A 23734-nucleotide genomic window follows, 5' to 3' on the forward strand; every position below is an offset into this window, starting at 1 on the left:
ATCACCGTTTTCATTTGCCCAAATTTCCAGTCTATTCAAAACATTTTGTAATTGCTGAATATCAGTAGCATCCCTGATTGCCCTGCCTGTCTTCACATTATCAGCAGACAATTGCACATCTGATGTTAGATCCTTCCTTTTGTCTTAATGTACAGATTGAATACTGAGGTACACCACTGATCACCTTAGCTCTGACAGATTCGCACCCACTGTATACCACTTTTTGATATTTGTCTGTCAACCATCCCCTGATCCAAATCAAGAGTTTATGTTCCAATCCCATATTCTCCAGTTTATGCAACAGACTTTTGGTATGGTATCCTATCAAATGCCTTAGAAAAATCCAACGTCATCATAGTGTATCCATTCCCTTTATCCAACTCGGCCATAACATTGTTATAAAATATGAGCAAATCGCTAAAACATGACCTTCCTTTAGTAGTAAGCCTACGCTGTTCCTTGCAGAATATAGCATGTTTGTCTATCCATTTCTGTATGCGAGTTCTTACCCACTTCTCTAAAATCTTCACTACCACATCAGAGATACTGATAGGTGAGTAGTTAGACACATCAGTTTTTGTACCACCCTTGTATAGTAGAACTATTATACATTCATTCCATTCCTGAGCTGAGACTCAAGTCATACAAACATGTGAAAGGCGTAGCCAATTTGGCTGAACATATGGACAAATTCTTATCCAGGTTATGCAACAATTCTTCAACCTGATTTTCAAGAACCTGTAACTTCATCCAATGTAGCAATAGCACTGTGCACCATGTTACATACATCTGGCTGATATATCTTAGCAAAGTGAACACTTGTTAACTGAACAATCTCATTAGCTTCCGACACTCGAGTACCAACTGCATTCAATAAAGTTATTCTTTCGCATTCATTCTTTCTTTTACTTGTGGCATGACGATAAAATTCTTTTGGATTGCCTTTAACTTGCATGACCAGTTTTTTTCATACTCCGATTTAGCTTTCCTCACAATACTCATTAATTTTCTGGGCTGAGCTTTATATATTTCATAACTCCTCTCACGATATTCTTTCCACATCATCATCTTCTTGTGGATTTCTTGCTTAAAGTTGTAAGTTGTAAGTCAGCAGTTTGAATTGAAGGAAATACTGGAAGATGGTTTGATATAAAATCAGATCTGAAACAAATGTACACATTATCTTCTCTGTTATATATCTTCTTGTGAAGGAAAGTGGTATTAAACCTGATGGCAAAATTAGAGATATTAATCTCAGTTCTTGATTTTATGCAGATGATATTATAAACGTAAATAAATCTAGTACAAGTTGATAGTATTTCCTGACTTTGTTGTAATAAATTTGGTATGAAAATCAGCAATAAAAGATGGTATAAATAAGAAGAAACACTGGAAATATCATCTGCTGCCTGAGTACGGAGCCTATGAAACAAGTAAGCCATTTCAGCTATTTAGCACAATATTTAATGAAGATGGCAAATTAAATTTGGAAATAGACAACACTGAATAAATTTATATGAAATGAGAGAGAGAAATTAGTGAAAAACTAATCTGTATACAAGACAGTGTTTGAACCAATTTTAACATATGGATTTGAGAGCTTGGTTTGAAATAAAACACTTCATCAAAGACCCAAGACGCCATATATGAAATTTCTGAGAAAGATTAGGGAAAGTCAACTAATGCCACCAATGCAGTATCATATTAAAAATAAGGATATTAGGAAGAAATTGACTTTGAAATTGAGAATGGAAAAGGAAAGGTTAGCAAAACAAGTTTTTTTTTTTTTCTTGCCAGGATGGTACGAAAAAGAACCAGAGAAAGACCAATCTTGGTGGAATGACACAGTAAGAAGGACCTTAGAAGTCAGAAATACAAGCTTTGATAATATTCTCATTTTTGACTGATAACAGATATAAATGATAGCAATGATGTAACTTTTATTTGTGTAGTTCGATTAAAACTTGTTCACCCTCTGAGGGTGAACAAGTTTTATCATCATCATATAAGGATATGATGATGATGATAATCATATTATCATCATCATATTCGGCCTGGTTAGCTGAGTGATTAGCGTATCTGCTCTCCAGCCAAAAGGCTGGAGTTTAAATCCCACTGTGGATTTAAATCCCACTGGGGTTTAAATCACACTGTGGACATGGATGTTTGTGATTGTCTGTGAAAATAATAGTGGTGGTGGTTGGCAGTAGATGATGAAGGTAGATGCGGTTGGTGGAGACAGAGAGTTGTAGAGTAGGTACCTTCCCTCGATGAGTCTTTGGACTCCCTGGAGGTGTTATGTAATAATAATAATAATATAAATTAAAAATTATATTAGTCAGGTATAAATTAGCTTTTGGTTAGAGATTAGAATAGCTCCATCACAAAATAAACTTTGCTGTATTTTGATATTGGTATAAATTAGATGCAACATGAAATAAGGTTTTCAAAAAAATTGTTCTATATTAATAGCAAATTTTGCATTTTAGGTTTTAGTTTGCTCGAAATTCACATTTTCTTTATTTTTCAGTTATACATCTGAGTGTATTGTTATCACTGCAGCTGATGAGAATGTTGGTGAGATACTTATAGGTAAATCATTTTGTTAAATAGATTTAGAAATTTGTTTGATATTTGTCATGGTCATCTTTATTTAGTATGATTTTCATCATTAACTTGTCGATGGCTTCTAGGAATATAGAGGATAGCCCAACAAAATTAAAGATCTTACAATATGTTAACGGGATAAGGCAGAAACAGAATAGAACATTGATAGTAAATGATACTACTGGATATTAGCTTATCACCATGCTTATTGGGCTCTAGAAGTAGCTTGAAAAATGTTTGTCTTGAGGATTTCTAGATCATATAACCTTTAGCCTGCCCATGGTACCAATGTGCAGTAGGTTCTGTGTGTATGAAACGATCCCGAAAAAAAAAAAAAGTTTGTGAGAGAGGGGTGTCATCTTTTAACCATATTATTTATTTTCTGGTTAGCTTTAAGCACTTTTAAGAAGATTGTTTGGTGCATCATATTAATGAGACAGCAGTCATCTAAGAGATTTAATTGAGTTTTGATTTAGCAGTGTTAGCAAATGTCTCTATAGTGAAAATGACACCTTGTAATTGGTGAGGGTGTGATTGTGTTGTGCCAGGAAAGGGCAGTGGTATAAGCAGATCAAGAGCAGAAATCTAATATTTTCCAATATCTGAGTGTTGTTGAAGGTAAGGATAAGTGAAGTGAGATCTTCGTTACAAGAATTAAGACAGATCTGTTTTACTATAGCACTGAATTTCTCAAGGTTGTTCTTGCCTCAACAAAAATTGGCAAGGACATCAGTGTTATGACCTGAATTATCAAATATCTTATAGCTTTGAATGTGTGAGCACTACAAGGTTCTTTTAAATGAAGAAAAAGGAATTGCAGTTGAAACTTTTTTTTTACTTAGTTATACTATAAATTAAAGATGCCATGAAATTATATTATTGGTTTCATCCTTTATCCAAGTGTAAGCAAACAAAGTTTGCATGTGAAGTTACTTCACGACTGGGCTGCTTGTATATTATTATTATTATTACGGGCAACTCCAGGGAGTCCTTAGACTCATCGAGGGAGGCCCAAAATCATGTTCATCACAACTATTCGACATTCACACAGTATCTATCATACCTTGCCTTAAACTCATTCACTGTCACAGCACCCACTACAGACTCTGGCAGCTTATTCCACTCATTCAGCACTCTAACACCATTACTAACCACACTCTTGCCCAGCTTCCATGGATGTCCCCTAGTCCTCCTGCCACCAGTCCTGTTCTCAAAAATATCTTCTGAATTAATTTTATAGAAACTCTTCAGTAATTTGAATTTTCAATCATATCACCACTTTTCTGCCTATCAACCAATTTCTGCAACCCACAAATCCTCAACCTGTTCTCATAAGGTTCATTCTACAGACCTGCTATCATCTTGGTCACTCGCCTCTGGATCCTCTCAACCTCCTCCCCATCAAGAAGAAACCTAGGTGACCAAATCTTGGCACAGTAGTCGAGATGGGGTCTTATCAAGGCTCGATATAGAGGAACAATAACATGCTTGTCTCTGCTCGTCAAAGTATTCTTCAGCAACCAAGTGATTTGATGAGCTGATTTGGCCACTTTTGCAATGTGGCCAAATCAGCTTCAACTCTTTATCCACCAACACTCCTAAATCTCTTGCCTCATCAATTTCCTGGAGTACAGTTCCACCAATGTAGTAAACTGCTGCTAATCTTTTCGCCCCAAAATGTATAACCTTACATTTTGGCACATTAAATTGATATCCATTCTCCTTAGCCCAGACCTCCAATCTATCCAAATCATCCTGCAAAATTTTGACATCATCTGCATTCACTATTGCTCTACCCAACTTTGCATCATCTGCAAACAAATGAACTGTTCCTCTCAGATCCTTTCCTATATCATTAATGAACAAATTAAACAGCAGTGGTCCAAGAACAGATCCTTGTGGCACACCACTAGTCACAGGCTGTTTTTTGGTCTCTACTCCTGAATAAACCACTCTCTGATATCTCTCTCTCTCCATCAACCACCCTCCTATCCATCTCACCAACCCTATATCCATCTCCATATGCTGCAATTTACTGATTAGAATTCCATGTGGTATCTTGTCAAAGGCCTTAGCAAGGTCCAGTAGAATCACTGTAAACCCATTACCCTTACCTAGTTCAGCCGTCAGCCTCAGTAACTTGCTCACTGAGCAAGTTACTGAGACATGACCTACCCTTCATAAAACCATACTGTCACTGATACAGCATCCATTTTCATCTATCCAATCTTGTATTTTCCTCTTTACTATTTTCTCCAAGACCTTGATAACGATTCCTGTTATGCTGATTGGCTGGTAATTTTCAACAGCAGCCTTGGAACTACCTTTATGCAGCAGAACTATTTTCTCCTCTTTCCACCCCCTTGGGACTGACCTAGACCCGAGGCTCAAATTAAACAAAATGGTCAAGGGCACTGACAATTCTTTAGCCGCTTCACGTACAACACGAGCTGGTATACCATCCAATCCCACAGATGTATTGACATTGAGGTTCTGTAATAGACTAGTTACCTCTACTTCATTCATCACAATTCCAGTATAAGCTGTTGGTTCTTCCATTCCTGCCATGTCACCACCTGGATGATATACTTTTGCAAAGTGCTCGCTCAATAATTCCACTATATCGACTGATTCGGTTACCTCCCTACTCTCAGCATTTTTTAAAATCATTCTGCCATGAACATTTTTCCTTTTACTTGCAACATATTGAAAAAACTGTTTGGGATTCTCTTTGGCCTGCATGGCCAGTATACTTTCATTATCCGATTTTGCTTTTCTTACCACCCTTGTTAACTTTCTGGCCTGAGCTTTATAATGTTCCTGCAACTGCTGGTCACCTTTCTCCTTAAATTCTCTCCACAATTGTTTCTTTTTTTGCAGCTCAAGCTTAATGGTGTTATTCATCCATTTAACCCCTACTTGATTTATTATTCGGGCTCTTGCTATACAGTCAACCATTGCCTCCTGCAAACACTTCTTAACCACCTCCCATGCACTATCGACATCCAGCCCTTGCAATTTTACATTCCATGGCACTGAGCCAAGCACACTCCAAAGCTTGTCATACTTACCAGCCTGGTAATTCCACATGTACCCTGTCTTAATTGAAAATTCCACTCCTTTAGCCACCTCCCAAGTCATTACCTTATGATCACTCTCACCAATTGGTGGCAACATGGTCATGTTCGTTACAGCCACATGCTGTGATGCGATTACTAGGTCAAGCACTCTCTGCCCCCTAGTATTTTCCATTACATGCTGTTTCAGATAGTTGTCCCTTAATAACCGCATAAAATCCAATTCCTTAATGTAGAGCCTGATGACTTCACTTTAATTGCCTTGGTATCCCATAATGCAGTGCACATATCCGTACAAACATGTATAATCCTATGCATTGTGGGAAGGGCCACTACCCAAACTGGATTCGACCTTTATTGAGGTCTCATCAGTGGGAGCCAGACCCAGAAGTGATACCATAGATACATATGGAAAAATGACTTCTGCATTACTTCAACCTCGGTATCACTTCTGGGTCTGGCTTCCACTGATGAGACCTCAATAAAGGTCCAAACTGGTCTGGGTAGTGGCCCTTCCCTTAATTCATAGCATTATATATTACACCTGGATAAAGGATGAAACCAAGAATATAATTTCTTGGCATCTTTAATTTAAAGGAATTGCAGTTTATCCATGCAAAACTGTGTATAACACTTCATGTTACCAAAATAAGTTATTTATATTTGGAAGGAATAAAATGGGATGAAGTATAGAACGCTTTCATCAAAGAAATCTGAAGAGAGAGAGGAACTAAAAACTCATCCATGAAACCAGCACTGACTGGCTAAAGTAAAAATTTGTAATCCAGTTGAAAAGGTTAGAAATCAGTCCACAATATGACTATCAATTATCACTTGCTAATTAGACCTCTACACCACACCTACGCAAATGCCCTTGAAATGTCAAGAGTAACTACATGTTATTCCAAACTTTTTGCTGGCTTGTGGTCATAGTGGGTAATATTGGTCAGAAGAGCTGCTGTGGAGCACTAATAACAATATATTTTGGTGGTGACTAATTAAACAGTGAGCCACAAGTTAAAAAGTTAACTGTTTAAGAGATTTGAGATGATGGCAGTTGGATGAGAAGAACTCCTTGCTGTAGGGATGATACCAGATGGCTAGGAAATATTGTAAAAATGAAATTTTATGATAGGTTTAAATTGAAGGCAGAATATGTAAGATGGTGGAGATAAGGAAAATAATGCATTTGATATCTAGTATAAGTAGAATCATCAGGATAAAATACATAGTCTCTTGCTGCTAGAGGTGTGAGGGAAGATGACACGCATGAGCAAATTAGCACAAATGCAGGCTGAGTAATGATTATGGGAAACTTCAACTATGGAGATATAGATTGAAAGCAGGAAACATTATGTTGGAGATAGAAAGCAGAATTTATACACCCACTAGGAGGTCATTACTTGAACCAGCATGTAGTTACCTTGCAGCTTGAGACTGCTGGATTTGGTGAGAGCATGAGACCCGTCCATAACCACGGCAGCCACAGCATCATCTCCAATTTGGGAAAGTGATCATGCAGTCTTGACTCAGTAGGTTGACCAAAATATGAGGAGATTTTTACATCTTGAAGCAGTGCAATGGCATAAGAAATGCATTTTGCCCAACTGGGCCAAATAGATTATAGATGTGAGTATTCAAAAATCAGCAAGGAGATAACTTATTATCTCTGTATACAAATGCCAGAAACATCAGAAACAAAGCGGTTGAGTTCATTGCCTTAGTGAATAATATTTGGCCTAAGATTTATTCGTGTTAGTGAAACCTTGCTCTCTGAGTCAAATAACTGAAATCAAGTGCCAAGAGTATATTTAGAAGATAGAAGTGGAGTAAGGATACTACCAATGATATTATATCATTGGTAGTATCCACTCTCCCTCGATGAGTCTTTGGACTCCCTGGAGGTGTCAAATCATAATAATAATATAATATATATATATATATATATGGATCCCATCCATGAAAGGTTATTAGTAAACCAATAGTATATTTGTATCATTAGTGTTAAGGATTTTTTTTTTATCATTTTTAGTAATTTTATATATATATATATATATATATATATATATATATATTTTTTTTTTTTTTTTTTTCATTTTTTAAAATTCAGTTTTAGATAGTCCAGAAACCCTGTTCTATAAACCAAACATGGAACTTTTTTCAAGCCACTTCAGGCCTCCAATAAGCAGGATGGTGATCCCATGCCAGGCAATGAAATTCATCTCACACTTAAAGACAGTCACAAACAGCCATGTTCATAGCAGAATCCTGCTGTGAACATGGATGTTTACAACCCACGACCTGTTGGTTGGAGGGCGGGTGGGAAAGATCCCACAGAAATGGAAAGAATATATGGTAGTTTCATTATACAAGGATAGTGCAAATACTGATGTGTCCATTGAACTATCATTATCTGTGGAGAGGTGGTGAAGATTTTAGAGAAGCTGGATATAAACTTGCATATGGGAATAGGTTGACAGACAAGCCATTTCTGAAAAAACAGCCCCAGGTTTACTGAAGAAAGCCATGGAACTTGCTGAAGCAAGTTCCTCATATTTTATGATAATGCTATGGCTGAGTTGAGTGAAGGGAATGGATACACTATGAACTTTGCTAAGCATTTGATAAGATACCACATGAAAGGCTCTTGTAATTGGAGAATATGGGATTGGAATATAAATTGTTAATTTGAATAAGCAGGTAGCTGAGAGAGAGTCGTCAAAAAGTGGTATATAGTGTGAGTTAATCTGCCAGATATAAGGTGATCAGTGATATAATCCAGAAATCAGTCCTTGGGTTATTGTTGTTTAATATGTACATAACGATATGGAGAAGGACCTGATAGGAGATGTTTGCTTGTTTACTGATGATGCATAGATAAGTGGCAGTCAGGGATGTTGCTGATATAAAACAATTACAAAATGATTTTGAATAATAATCAGGAACTGTTGAAAATGATAATGGCTGTCATTTCATTGTTAGTAAGTATAAAATTATGCACTTTGGCATGATAAGATTTTCATCATATGCCTGAAGAACAGCAGGTTGTCAGGAAAGGCAAAGGGTACCAGAGATCAGATCCTTTGCCTTAGAGAGCGAGATCATTGAAAAGTATAAAGAGTTTAGACTTTTTTTGGAATGTTTTTCATAGGCTACTCCAAAGCTTTTGACTATGTTCAGCATGTGAAATTGTGGGAGGTCATGAAAATAATGGGATTTCCTTAACACATTATCAGATTGATAGCTAACTTGTACAGTGAGCAAGAAGCCATAGTAAGAACAAGTGTTAGATTATGGGATTGGTTTCAGATAAGCATGTAAGTGTGGCAAGGATGTCTACTTTCTCCTCACCTGTTTTGCATCTATACTGAGGACATCATGCATGTAGCATTGGATGAGCTTAAGGCAGAAATTAGGATAGGTGGCAGATGGATTAGTAATCTGAAGTACACTGATGATACAGTACTCCTTTGTAATGCCAAGGAAGGACTAGAACAAATCCTCGACAGTTGATGAGATTCATAAGAACAGAGGACTTCAACTCAATCCTAGTGAAACAAAGATAAGTCTCAAATGAAATGTAGATAGGGAGCTTCTGAAAACAAGTGTGCCTTAACAAAGAAAAAATTGAAAAAGTCAGCAAATTCGAGTACCTGAGAATTATCCATTTTTAATGTGATGAATTGCTGTTCAGAAGAAGATTAGGAATGGCTAAAACATTAGTCAAAGATTTGTTTAAAATTTATAAGGATGGGTCTATCTTCACAGGAATGCAGCTTATGATTCTAGGTGCAGCTGTTTTTCCCAAGAGTGACTTATGGATCTGTGATTTCGAACCTAAAGAAGTCTGATAGAAAAAGGATAGCCTCTTTTTTTGAATGTGTTGTTGCAGAAGGCTGTTGTGAGTATATCATATACTGAAAGGCAGACAAATGGATCAATGCTCCTTAAGGATATTGACAGAAGAAAGCTGAAATACTTTGGACACATGGAAAGAATGGAAGGTGGACTTATCAAAACAGTAATAGTTCTTGAAAAAAAGAGGAAGTGGTAGACCCTCAGTTAGATGAATGAGTGGTGTGTCTGGAGTGACTGTTCTTCAGACAGTCAAAGTCTTCAGAAAAGCATACAACAGGACCAGCTGATGAACGCTGGTGTGATACATCACCAATGAATAGAGTGGCCAAATGGCATTTGATGATGTCCAACAAATTGATTGATGGATATTGTTGGTGGGATTAATGCTTCCAGATACTAATCAGATTAAGAATATTGAAGTTATGTTGATATGTATGAATAAGGAATGACCTCTTTCCAAGGCATTGATATAACGACAATTGGGTACTCTGCACAGATTTGGTTTCCTGGGTATGGAAGGGATAAATAAGCTGTGGAAGGGGTGCAGAGTAGAGTAACAAAGGTGGTATTGGGATTATGAACTATAGATTATGAGGACAGATTGAGTATATGTGGACTACAGACACTGATAAATAAAAGAAAGATGAGTGATATAATGGAGGTCCTAAATTTCTGAAAAGATATTATAGAATATAAACTGATGAAATGTTTTTGTTATATAAAGGAAGGTGGGGAGAAGACAAGAGAAGAGGGATCATGATGTTGGAGGCTTAATGGATTTTTTACAACACTCAAAAAGAATTAAAATAGAATTTAATACTTCCTATATTTCGTCCTAGTCACTAGGACATCTACGGGGATTACAAAAACAATTAATGTAACATATACACAAATAACAAACAATACTAAGCCAAACCACGTGGGTGACACTAAAGTCCTATCTAGGTAGAGCTCCCTCTAAGGGCAGTAGTAGGTGGCCTGGAATGTAAGGTGGGAACTCTGGTGATGAGTGTTTCCCAAATCTTTGGAAGCTTAATGCAACCATATTTATTGAGATTTGGTTGGTTTTTGAGAGCTGCTGCTGCTTCTAAGAAAAGTCTCTCTTTCTTGAATTTGCTGTGGTGGAGCATGGTGGTTTTCTTCCATGATACCCTGTGGATGGTGTCCAAAACATGGTCAGCCAAGCCTGAATGGCCATAGTTGTATTTGAAGATGTAAGACTTGTGTTCCTCTAGACGGATGGATGCTGATCTGCCTGTTTGTCCAAAGTACGCCAGCTTACAGGAACAGGGTACTTTGTAAACTCCAGGCAGAGAGAGAGGAGGGAGCTGATCTTTCGTAGAACGGATAAGGGTAGCAAGTTTGCGGTGGGGCTTATATGCTGTGTGTAGGTTGTACTGTTTTAGTATCTTGGCTATTTTTTCGGATGTGCCATGGATGTAGGGTATGGTGATGGCATTTTTAAAATCTTGTTGACGAGAAGGACAGGGAATGGGGGAGGAGTTGATTATTTTTTTGATACTGTGATCGCTGTAGCCATTGGAGAGGAAAGTGCTGTGTATGTAGTTAAGCTCAGTAGTGAGGGCAGTTCCACTGGAACAAAGATTGTGGGCTCTCTTGGTAAGAGTTTTAATAATGCCATATTGTTGAGAGGGGTGGTGGTGGTTAGAGTTTGTGAATGTATCTGCCTGTGTGTGTGGGTTTTCTGTATACGGTGAAGGTAAGTGTATCATTAGGCAGGCATGTGACTAAGGTGTCTAGGAAAGGTAAACAATTGTTCTTTTCCTTTTCCATAGTGAACTGGATTCTTGGATATAGACTATTGAGATGACTGAGGAAGGAGTCTAACGTGTCTGGGCCATGAGGCCAAATAGAGAACACATCATCTACATCACAAGGTTGCTATATTTCTTATAATAAAGAAATATAGTAACCTTGTGAAAAACAAACCACAACCACAAATTCAACCGCTCCAGACAGTAATAAACCTCTCTTCCAAAAGGCTCAACGACGATGCCGTCAGCACCCTTTGCCTCGGCCGTAATTTTGCCGTCGCTCCGAAGGAAGTGCCGGTGCTTCACGTAATGGTGAACATCGAACGGGGAATCGGTCGCTTACCGTCGGAGATAGCTAACAACATCAGACTTGACGTAGCCAACATCCTTGCGCATTCTTCGCCGCCAAAAAGTAATTTATCATATGCCCAATGCACAGCTCTCCTGAAACTACGTAAAGAAAAAAGTATCGTCATCACCAGAGCGGATAAGGGTAATGCCACAGTCATTCTTAATACCAGTGAATACAATTGTAAAATGAACATTATCCTCTGCGATCGTGCTACCTACATCCCGCTAGAACACGACCCCACAAAAACACAAGTTAAGAAACTAAAAATCTTACTCAAAAAAGTATCTTCCTGGCCCCCTGACGTCACGAAAAAACTTAAACCTTTCCGCTCCCCCCCAAATATACGGTTTACCAAAAATCAACAAACCCAATTCCCCACTCAGGCCTATAGTAGATGCCACCAATGCACCTTGCTATAGATTATCTAAACAGCTGTCCAACTCTCTGATTCCCCCTCACCGGAAGGTCCCCTTCCTATATAAAAAACTCGACCCACTTTAAAGCCCTCACAGAAAATTTAACCTTGAATAAGACAGACATATTGGTAAGCTTTGATATCTCCTCTTTGTTTACCAATATTCCCTTAATTGACACCTTATCTCTCTTAGAAAACGTTTTTCCCTCTGACATCTTAGATCTCTTTTCCTTTGCCATTAACTCTGGGTATTTCTCTTGGAACAACAAAATCTATAAGCAGATAGAGGGAACTGCCATGGGTTCCCCCCTCTCACCCCCCCTTGCCAATTTCTATATGGAAGATTTCGAAAAACGAGCCATAGACTCAGCCCCACTCAAACCTTCTATCTGGCTAAGATATGTAGATGATGTGTTCTCTATTTGGCCTCATGTCCCAGACACGTTAGACTCCTTCCTCAGCCATCTCAATAGTCTATATCCAAGAATCCAGTTCACTATGGAAAAGGAAAAGAACAGTTGTTTACCCTTCCTAGACACCTTAGTCACACATCTGCCTAATGATACATTTACCTTCACCGTATACAGAAAACTCACACACACAGGCAGATACATTCACAAACTCTTCCACCACCACCCCTCTCAACAATATGGCATTATTAAAACTCTTACCAAGAGAGCCCACAATCTTTGTTCCAGTGGAACTGCCCTCACTACTGAGCTTAACCACATACACAGCACTTTCCTCTCCAATGGCCACAGCGATCACAATATCAAAAAAATAATCAACTCCTCCCCTATTCCCCGTCCTTCTCGTCAACAAGATTTTAAAAATGCCATCACCATACCCTACATCCGTGGCACATCCAAAAAAATAGCCAAGATACTAAAACAGTACAACCTACACACAGCATATAAGCCCCACTGCAAACTTGCTACCCTTATCCGTTCTACGAAAGATCAGCTCCCTCCTCTCTCTCTCTGCCTGGAATTTACAAAGTACCCTGTTCCTGTAAGTTGACGTACTTTGGACAAACAGGCAGATCAGCATCCATCCGTCTAGAGGAACACAAGTCTTACATCTTCAAACACAACTATGGCCTTTCAGGCTTGGCTGACCATGTTTTGGACACCACCCACAGGGTATCATGGAAGAAAACCACCATGCTCCACCACAGCAAATTCAAGAAAGAGAGACTTTTCTTAGAAGCAGCAGCAGCTCTCAAAAACCAACCAAATCTCAATAAATACAGTTGCATTAAGCTTCCGAAGATTTGGGAAACACTCATCACCAGAGTTTCCACCTTACATTCCAGGCCACCTACTACTGCCCTTAGAGGGAGCTCTACCTAGATAGGACTTTAGTGTCACCCACGTGGTTGGGCTTAGTATTGTTTGTTATTTGTGTATATGTTACATTAATTGTTTTTGTAATCCCCGTAGATGTCCTAGTGACTAGGACGAAATATAGGAAGTATTAAATTCTATTTTAATTCTTTTTGAGTGTTGTAAAAAATCCATTAAGTCTCCAACATGATGTCCTCACAGCACTTAAGCCTCTACACACGTAGGAAGAGAAGAGGGAATTATCTATAGAAGTTAGTGTGCAGTTAAGAAAGGGGTGGGAGCTAGATATTTCTCTCATAGAGCAGTGAGTAAGGAGAACGTTTTGCCTGTTGAAGAAACGAGTGCATCTAGTATTAATAAATTTAAGAGAAGTTATGATAGCTGGTGTGGGCAATGTATGGCCTTGTTTGATGAATTCTTGACTTTCTGGAGGCCTCAGATAATGACGATAATAATAATAAGTAGAATCTGTCAGGAAAAGTTGCAGTGCACAGGAGATGGTCAAGGGATGGTTAAAGAAGCAGTATCAGTCTGCTATACCCAAGGTCATTAGGATAAATCAAGTAGGAGTTAGATGAATGAGCTTAATAATTAAACAGGCACAGAAGAAGAAAAATGTTGTGGAGGGTATATAAGAAGGAAGGTAATCAGCAAGCTCATTAGCAGTACAAGGCATAAGCAAAAAGGTTGACCAGCATAATAAAGAAGAAAAAATCAGATTAGAAACAAAAATTAGCCAAGCAAGAAAGAAATTGCAAAGAACTTTATTTATTTCTTGTGATTAAAAGACTACAGAAGGATAACTCTAATGAAAGCTTATGGCAGCGATGTGAGATTAAGCAGATTAAAATTTATTGAGTGATCACTTTGCAAGAGTTTATCATTCAGTTGGAAATACTGAGTGATAGATAACACAGGAACTGATGTGGGTATAGAGGTTGATGTGTTGAGGGTATTTAGAATTGCATAATCTCAATGTGAATAAAGCCATGGGATTAGATGGGATATCAGCCTGTGTCTTAGAGGAATGTGCAAAGGAAGTGATACATGGCTCTGACTAGACTCTATAATTTATCTCAAATCCAGTAAGATCCCAAGGAACTGGAAGGGGGGGCAAAATAGTTCTCCTAGTATAAAAGAGTCTTCAAGACAAAGGTAGCAAATTATAACTCAGTCAGGAATGGTGGCAAAGGTATTCAAGAATGTGATAAAAGCCAGAATGCAGGAATGGATGAGTAAGAACATGAGCTGTGGGGGACAGCAGTTTTGTGAAGGGTGGGGCATGCCATAGTAATCTATTAATTTTTTTTTTATTAATAGTGACAATCGAGTTGGATGTTAGGAATGGCTAAATGATGATACTGCTACATCATGATGATGACTCACACATTTGACAGAATATCACATGGAACACTATTAGACACGCTGAATACATATAGATCTGGTGATATGGATTCAAGTGTGCATGATGGACAGATACTATAAATTAGCAGAGGGAGTAACAGAATCCAGGTGAAGGCAGGTGATCACCACCAATTTCTCTGCTTGAACTCCTGCTATTTAATTGTACATTAATGATATAGGAAATAATTTATAGAGAATTATCAGTTGTTTGCTGATGATGCAAAATTGGGTAGCATAATAATTAATCATTATGACATAGAGAGCCTTCAGAATTTATTGAAAATTTGTTGACAGTGTGGGTGCAAGATAATGAATGCCGGTTTAATGTGTAAAATTGTAAAGTTATGCATTTCCAGAAGAAGAAGATTACAAGTTGATTACTACATTGATGGAATAAGGAACTTTTGAAATGGATATTGGGATGATGGTTAGTTAAAGTTCAGAAGGCATATTACAGAAAGTGACCAGAGTAGTTCATAGGATTGGTTTTATTTATTTATTTATTTATTAGACCACAGATAAGGAAGTTGCTGGTTTACTCTGCTCATATCTAGTCACCTAGGTTTCTTATGGATTAAGAAAAAGTTAAAAAATTTTTATTGCAATCCACATTCACAAAAAATCGTTTCACTTATAGTACATTATTTTCATTGATGGGCAGAAAGGTAAGCAGAAACTTGTTAACATTGAACTAAAGATTACAACCTATAGGACTTCCATCCTGTTGATTGTATACTCTTTAGTAAATGCATAAAAAGAATGTCCCAAAAAGACAAAGTTCAAGAGATGAATTAAAATGAAGAACAAGTTTTCAGAGAGTCTGAAGTTTAACTGTGAAGAGCTGATTCTCATGTTTTAAATTTAGAATGTCGTGGGGCGTTATTGATACCACTTCTGATGAACACTGGCCATAGAAATTTGTAGAAAATGCAAACAAGAAACTAATGTCTGTATGAAGGGGAGCGGAGTGAATTAGTGAGCAACAGGTGATTAATCAACTTTATCATGCTCTTCTGTACTTAGTAAAGTAGTTATTTGCATAGAGTTAACATCTATTCAGAGTTAAAGTAATGCCTCAAGCAAAAGGAATCCTGATTTTTTAGATGCTGAAGAGGAACTTGAAGAGGAAATGAAAGATATTTGTAATATGTTTATGCTGAGAGAAAGAATTGAGGTTAGATCAATTCCAATAAGAGAAATCTCATCTTCTAGAGATATGATTGTTTGGAAAAAGTAAGACTTAAAGAACAGGGTTCTTTTTTCACAATAATTAAAACAGGATTGATATTTACTAGCATTCAAATTAATGAGATTATCAGAACTCATTGAAGAATGGTTTGGTGATTAGTGTTAACATTGTAGAAATTGATGTTCTGAAAGTTTGTGTGAGTTGTGTAGTGCAAAGCATTGTTGACTGGATTAGCATTCAACTGGTCTTTGATAAAAAATGAAAGGGGTAGGTGAAGGAGATCTATAAATATAAAGATCCATTCGCCATTAAAAAAAAACAAAAAAAACATTCTGCACCATTGTTATGGCAAGTTGGGACTTGCTGACCATGCTTTGGCTACCTCTTCACACAGGATGAAATGGAAAAAAAACCAAAGTGCTACACAGAAGTTATTATAAGTCAGAGAGACTGTTTTTGAAATTAGTTGCAACTTTAAAACATTCCCCAAACCTCAAGTATGACTGTATTACCAAAAATATGGGAAAAGTCATTTTAATAATCAATTTAATTCTTGTTAACTCTTCTTTTATCCAACAGTAGGTGGTGCCAATTAAGAATTTAGTTCCTTGTATTGTGCTTTACAGTGGAACCAGTTTTTAAACTGGTTCCACTGTTAACTAATTGTTGCTGTTCTTGTACTGTGATAAACAAATCTTTTTGCTCCAAAGATGCAGGCTATAACATCAGTGAAATATCAACAAATAAGTTAAATATTGATTATTATCATCATCATCCATGGAGTTGGCAGAATCATCGTGGGAGATTCATTCAACTGACAACATATTTATCATACTGAATCTTAAAATCCTTAACCTCCTTGCATTAACAACACATTCTGGTAAAGCATTCCATTCACTGACAATTCTCCATGTAAAAAAAAAAAAATCTCCTCACACCCCTCTTCACCACATTTTTATGTAACTTCCAGGAATGGCCTCTGGTTTTTCCTCTCTCACTTTCTACTCTTTTATAATCCCATCTGGATTAATCCAATAAAATCCTCTCACTAACTTAAATTATCACAATTATCTCTATCTTATCACTTCTTTTCCTCCTATATCAACCAAACTCTGCAATTTACATTTCTTCAACTCTCTTACAATTCCAAAGTCCTGATATTGTCTTAGTCACACATCTCTGGACCCCCTCCATTATTTTTTTTTTTTTTATTATTATTCTTGTGTTAGGAATTAAAATTAAAATAAAAACATTCCATGTTGTATGTTTCCCTTTGCTTAAATTTTTCATTGTTGTTGTTTTAACTTTGGTTAAAATTAAAACTAGAAGGACTCAGACTATTATCTAGCCATGCCTGCCACAATACTGACATCAAGATTATTTGCTAGCTGACCCGAAACCTCATAATGCGTTACCATTCGAGTCCATTATACTATCTAGTAGTTAGTCTTCAGAATAACCACTTTAAAGCTGCACTCTTTAACATATGAAGTTTGAGTCTATTTATGATCTCAGATGTAATTCTGAAACATTACCCATAGTGCATGCTGGAAGAAATGGTGGTGGGGGGTGGGACTTTAAAGTAACCTGGACTTTAATCTGGAATTCAAAATTTTTTTTTACCACTTCAAGTTGCCAATAAGCAAAGTGGTAATATTACGCTGGGTAATGAAACTCATCTACTATTTAGTACTGTAGATGTTTTGCATTTTGAGAGGTGTAGTTTCACCTCTCAAAATGCAAGGACCTCTGACTAGGCCTAAATTATTCAGTGCAGCCAATGTAAATTTTTATACCTCCATATTTGAACATTTCTGGTTGAATTTCATCCACTCCAGCTGCCTTTCCACATTTGAAATGTTTGGTGATGACTTCTATTTCAAGTATGGATATGTATTCCTGACTGCATTCCTGTTGGGTTTCTACCTTAGTATACATTACTTGTTTCATTTAGCAGTCCTTCAAAGTAATTACTCCAGGCATCCACAATATCTTTATGTTAATTTTTCATGTCACCTTTATCATCTCTGATATCTTTTACATTATGCTTTCTTTTATTTCTGAAATTTTTCAATAGACTTAGGAATTTTTCAATAGCTCTCATTCTATGTGAATATCAGAAATGTTAATTATCTGTTTTATACAGTCCTTTATAATGCACAGCACTTTTTATAGATTAACCAACTCTTGTGTTTGTTTTTTGTGTTCTGGCTCTCTCTTTGAACTGCTTGTTTGTTCCACACTAACGTTGTACTGTTAGTTTTGGTACGAGTTATTTTCTTGCTAATTTTCAATGACATTCGTTATTGTGTCTAACATGTTTTACTCACCATTTTTCCATATTTTACATAATAAAACCAAAAGTCAAAATGTGCATAATTCTTATTGGAAATGCAAATGATTCTAATATAAGCTAATTAAATTGTGTTATTTTGTGCTGTTAACATTATCTCACACCAAAACAGCATACTACACCACTTTTGGAGTTTTTACTGTGATTGGATTTAATTCCTCTGCAATCATTAATAGTACTCCGAATGATATATGCACATAAACACAAGAAAGATATTTAATTAACCAAATATTTCGGTCTGGAAATAGCAGACCATCCTCAGTAGTATTACAAGAACGATGGTCTGCTATTTCCAGACTGAAATATTTGGTTAATTAAATATCTTTCTTGTGTTTACGTGCATATATCATTCAGTCTTATGTCACAAGTATCCTTAAAATAGCACATTAATAGTACCCCTTCACCTTTCTTCTTTTGTCTGTCCTATAAATAAACTGAGACCTTCAGTTGTATTCCTGTAACAATATCTTCCTCTGTCAGCCAAGTCTCACTAATGCCTATAATCTTTAGTTTCACTACATCTGCCAATGATAAGAATACATTGTCTTTATTCCTGATGTTTCTGATATTATACACATGACAACCAACTATTAGTGTATGTAATGAGTTGAATCATGAACCAAATCATCCCCCACTGCCCAGTTTTCCTTTTTTCTTTCTTAACAAAATTATTCCAGTATTTCTAAACTCATCCCTAAGAAGCTCTCTCTCTCTGTTCATCATTACACTCACAGTTTGTACCACTTAATTTAATGTATGCATCCACCCTTTCATGCAAACCTCCTAGACATACCTAGTTTCCCTGACATTTCACATTCACTCGCTCACATCAAACAACTTCTCCAGCTGCCTGATAACAAAACCATTCAGATGCAATTATTTTGCATATAAAAATCCTTTTGATAATCAGTCACCTCATACATCTCTATGAATCATATAATAAGTTGGAACATATAGTTTTTATATGTGTGTGTTTGCTTCACCCATTTGGATTTACATGCATGGTGAGGAAGGCAAGGGTTAATTATATGAATACTCATGGATTATTATACACAGATTTAATCACCAGAATTATTATCATTATTATTGTTATTATTATTAAGCGAGACCTCCAGGGAGTCAGGAATTCATTGAGGGAGGCCATACTATTCGCATCAGCTGTCATACCTATTCTTGAATTCATTCAAGAATAGGTATAACATATTCCTTACATTGGGAATTTCAATATTATACATATATGACTGCTGTTCACCCATTTTTATACATGTGAAAGAGATTATTCAAACTGTTGTTAATAGTGATGATATGAGATCTGAGAACTCTGTTAGTTTTGCTCTGTTTTTCCTGGCAACCTTTGTTCCAGTCAGATTCAACTTGAATGCAGTAACTACTGCTGAGCTTGCATGCCATCCAGCTTGTACTTGTATATATAAAATTAAACCACCACCAAAAATGTATGATTTATATAGGTGTGTTATGTTTATAAGCCACTTCCTCTCTTGTGTACAATCCACATCCTGTGCTTTATTATTTTTATTATTATTAACATCTGACCTCCATGAAGTTATCGACTTATTGTAGGAGGTGCACACCATCACACATAAAGCTTATCCAAGCACGCCTTAAAGTGATTCAATGTATCTACATTCACAACACACTCAGGCAATATATATCAATCATTGCCTCACCAATCACTCTATGCAAAGAACCTTCTCACTACTCTGTTCATACTCTCCTTATACAATTTATGGGGATGTCCTCTTGTTCTACCCTCCTCTCCCATGCTATGAAAAATTTCTTCCATGTCATCCTGATGGCAATCCCTGACTAACTTATATGTCTCAATTATATCATCCTCCTCCTACTATATTTACATTATTTCAGTCTGTCTTCATACTCGACATTCCAAAGACCACTGACCACCTTTATGAATCTTCTCTGGACCTTTGCTAACATATCCTCATCACCATGAAAACCTGGTGACCAAATCTGTGCACAATAATCTGTATGTGGCCTTAAACAATGGAATCATAACCTCTTTATTTCTACATCAGGGTCCTCTGCATTATCTGATGTGACGACTTCACAACTTTTGCAATGTGGCCCATGATATATTATACTATATATTATGTCCTGATATATTGTGTTCTACAGTTATGTGAAATGATGATCCTTAATTTCGATGTTTTTTGATTATGTTGGAATTAAGGGAAATGTATTGCATCTGCACTAACAAATAAATTGCATGAGATTAAGCCTGAAATAAAGCATTGGCAGTCTAGTTTATGTAGAAATAGAAGACAGGAAATTTCACTTTGATAGGCTTCTCATAGGTCACAATTATCTTAAACATTCTTATATATTATGGGTTGATGACCTTCCTATGTGTAGACATTCTGACACACATTTTGTCATATGTCATGTTCTGGTGAAATGTTACCACTTGACTCAATACAGGATTGCAGTGTCTGCTAACCTGACCAAGCCATATACACTAAGACAGACTTTGCCAGAGTTGCATTGCATTAAGTTTTTAACTATTTCAAAAGAATTAATTTATTTTATACAAATGCACTTGATTAGATTATATATAAATACAACATTGTTAATTTTTTTAAAATCTCTTTCTTATATCGCAATGAGAGTGGTGATCAAAGAAAGAGTGAAAGCAACTATACAGAGAGAGAAAATGGTTTAAATGATAAAAAAAATGAGGAATTATTTGTAGGAAGTGAGATCGCTAAGTTGCACGCAGTGATACAAAATGCACAGCAGCAATTAGAGCACCTGCAAAACTCTTTCCAGAGTGATTCGGCTAACGTAAATAAACAAGTGTTTGAAAGGGAAAATAAGCATAAGAGTGGGAGAGTTTCTGAAATGATGGAAAGAGTGTTGTATGGTGACTCGTTATTAAGAGGAGTGATAGATGGGAGTTTAACTAAATCGTACTTACCAGGTGTGAAATTTAAGGATGTAAGTGAGAGTATTAGAGTGCAAAAACAGAGGGTGAAAGAATTGATAGTTGTGGCTGGTACAAATGAATTGAAAGGAGATAAATTTTTTATGAGAGAGGACTTGAAAGTATTGTTAAAGGTAGCGAAAGAAAAGAGTGACAGAGTTAGAATGGTGAGTCTGTTTGCCACGGTATGATAGAGAGGATTTTAGAAGGAGGGCCTTAATCACAAATGACATTATGCACAGGTTATGCAGACAGTGTGGTGTGGAATTCGTGGACGTGTGGAATGAGTTTGATGGGTGAAAGGATTTATACAAGATGGATGACCTGCATTTGAATGGATTTGGTGCAGAGACTGGAAAAAGTGTTGCTGAATGAAGTGAAAATGGATGTGCAGAACCAGGGAAACTAGAACTAACAAGGAGGGGGAGGGGGAGTGGATATGCGGACATCAGTGAGACAGTTGAGTATAAGAATGTATATAATGTACCCGAGCCAGTACTAAGGACAAAAAATGAGAATGGGATATTTAGAATAACGCATCAAGATAAGGGTGGGAAAAAAGGGATCACTGCAGTTCATGTATACTAATGCCAGGAGTATTAGGAACAAGAAGGAAGAATTTTTGGCCTTGATTGGCTCTTCCTGGCCACAGGTTATTGGCATTAGTGAAACATGGCTGACGGAAGATGATATAGTTAGTGGGATAGAATGTGTAGGTATGTTATTGATGATAGCTGATGAACTGCAGCCAAGGAGAATTGAAGTTGTATCGCAGGATAGTGAAAAGAGCTCATTTGAGGCTATTTGGTGTGAGATTGAGACTGGCAGAATAAAATATACAGTTGGGTGCTGCTATAGACCAGGTGATGGAATAGATGGTGGAGACAGTATGCATAAACAAATTGATGAAATGAGTGGAAGGGGGGGGGGAAGTAATTATTATGGGGGATTTCAACTATGGTAACATTGATTGGAAGGAGGAGAGGACACATGTGAGGAAGGAAATGGATTTTATTCAGTTATTAAGGGATAACTATCTGAGACAACATGTAATTGAAAATACTAGGGGTGTGAGAGTGCTTGACCTGGTAATAGCATATCAAAATTTGACTGTAATGAATATGACCATGTTGCCACCTATTGGTGAGAGTGATCATAAGGTCTTGACCTGGGAGGTGGCTAAAGGTGTGGAATTTTCGATTAAGACAGGGTATATATGGAATTACCATACTGGCAAGTATGACAAGCTTAGGAGATTGCTTGGATCAGTGCCATGGCATGTACAACTGCAAGGGCTGGATGTCGATAGAGCATGGGAAGTGGTCAAGGAGCACTCAGAGGATATTTTTGAGATCAGGACTGGTGGTGGGAGAACTAGGGGGACACTTATGGAAGCTGGGCAAGAATGTGGTTAGCAGGGGTGTTAGAGCTGGGTTCTTTACTTTTAGAGTGGTAAATGAGTGGAATAAGCTGCCAGAGTCTGTTGTGGGTGCTATGATGGTGAGTGAGTTCAAGGCAAGGTATGATAGATACTGTGAGAATGTCATATAGTTGTGTGGACATGATGTTTAGGTCCTCCCTCGATGAGTCTAAGGACTCCCTGGAGTCGCCCGTAATAATAATATACATCATAGATAATATATAATACTCGGGTTATTATAAACTGGGTAGAAAGTGATAGCAGGAACTTGAGGTTATCTCTAGAAGAGATTTATGAACAAGAGAATGCAGAGCAGATTTTTTACATGGTGGGTGATGGTTTGTGGAATGTGTTAGTCAAATGTGTTGTGAATGCTTACGGTTCAGTATCATAGATATGATGATGAAGTTTGTTAATAATAAGATGTCTTTATTATTAATATTGTCCTTTAATGCTGTATATTATAATACATGTAGTACCATAAATACACTTTACAATAGTAAAGTACTTTACCATGAGCATGGTAAAGTAAAAAATTTATAATAGTACTTTACCATGAGCATGGTAAAGAAAGAAAAGGCACAGTATGAGAGGAGATTAGCTGGTCAGGCCAAGGTTAAATCAAAGGAATTCTTCCTTTGAATTCCCTTGATTCCCCTAGTAAGCAAGATGAAGAATAATTATGGCAGGTTGACACTGGTGGATATCCATGGCAGCAGAGTGACCATTACAAAGGATACAGTGGAATTATTGAATGAGTACTTTATTGGCATATATATTATATTGGTATGAATGCTGCTGTGCAATATATTAGAAGGAAGGCAAGTATTCGGAGAATTCTAATCTAACAGGAAGTGTGCATTAGAGATACCTTCCTAAAATGCAAGCACTTAGTATCAGTTTTCTTTGATATGGAAAAAAGCCTATGACACTGCTTGGAGATTTGAAAGACTTACAGAGTTTTGGTCTCAGAGGGAAT

The 23734-nt window shown here is 37.0% G+C and overlaps 1 protein-coding gene across 4 annotated transcripts in view; it reads left to right on the plus strand.

The window, feature by feature from the left end:
• mv (lysosomal-trafficking regulator mauve) overlaps positions 1-23734 on the plus strand; it is a 1073830-nt gene that overhangs the window by 686196 nt on the left and 363900 nt on the right. For all 4 annotated transcript variants that reach the window (XM_090399251.1, XM_090399254.1, XM_090399252.1 and 1 more), the window contains one exon: positions 2531-2592. In XM_090399251.1, coding sequence (XP_090255377.1) covers positions 2531-2592 — 62 coding nt within the window. The remainder of the gene's footprint in view (positions 1-2530; positions 2593-23734) is intronic.

This window comes from Typopeltis vanoorti, chromosome 10, assembly GCF_054136105.1.
Source record: "Typopeltis vanoorti isolate ZY-2024b chromosome 10, IOZ_Tvanoo_1.0, whole genome shotgun sequence".
NCBI classification, from domain to species: Eukaryota; Metazoa; Arthropoda; class Arachnida; order Uropygi; family Thelyphonidae; genus Typopeltis; species Typopeltis vanoorti.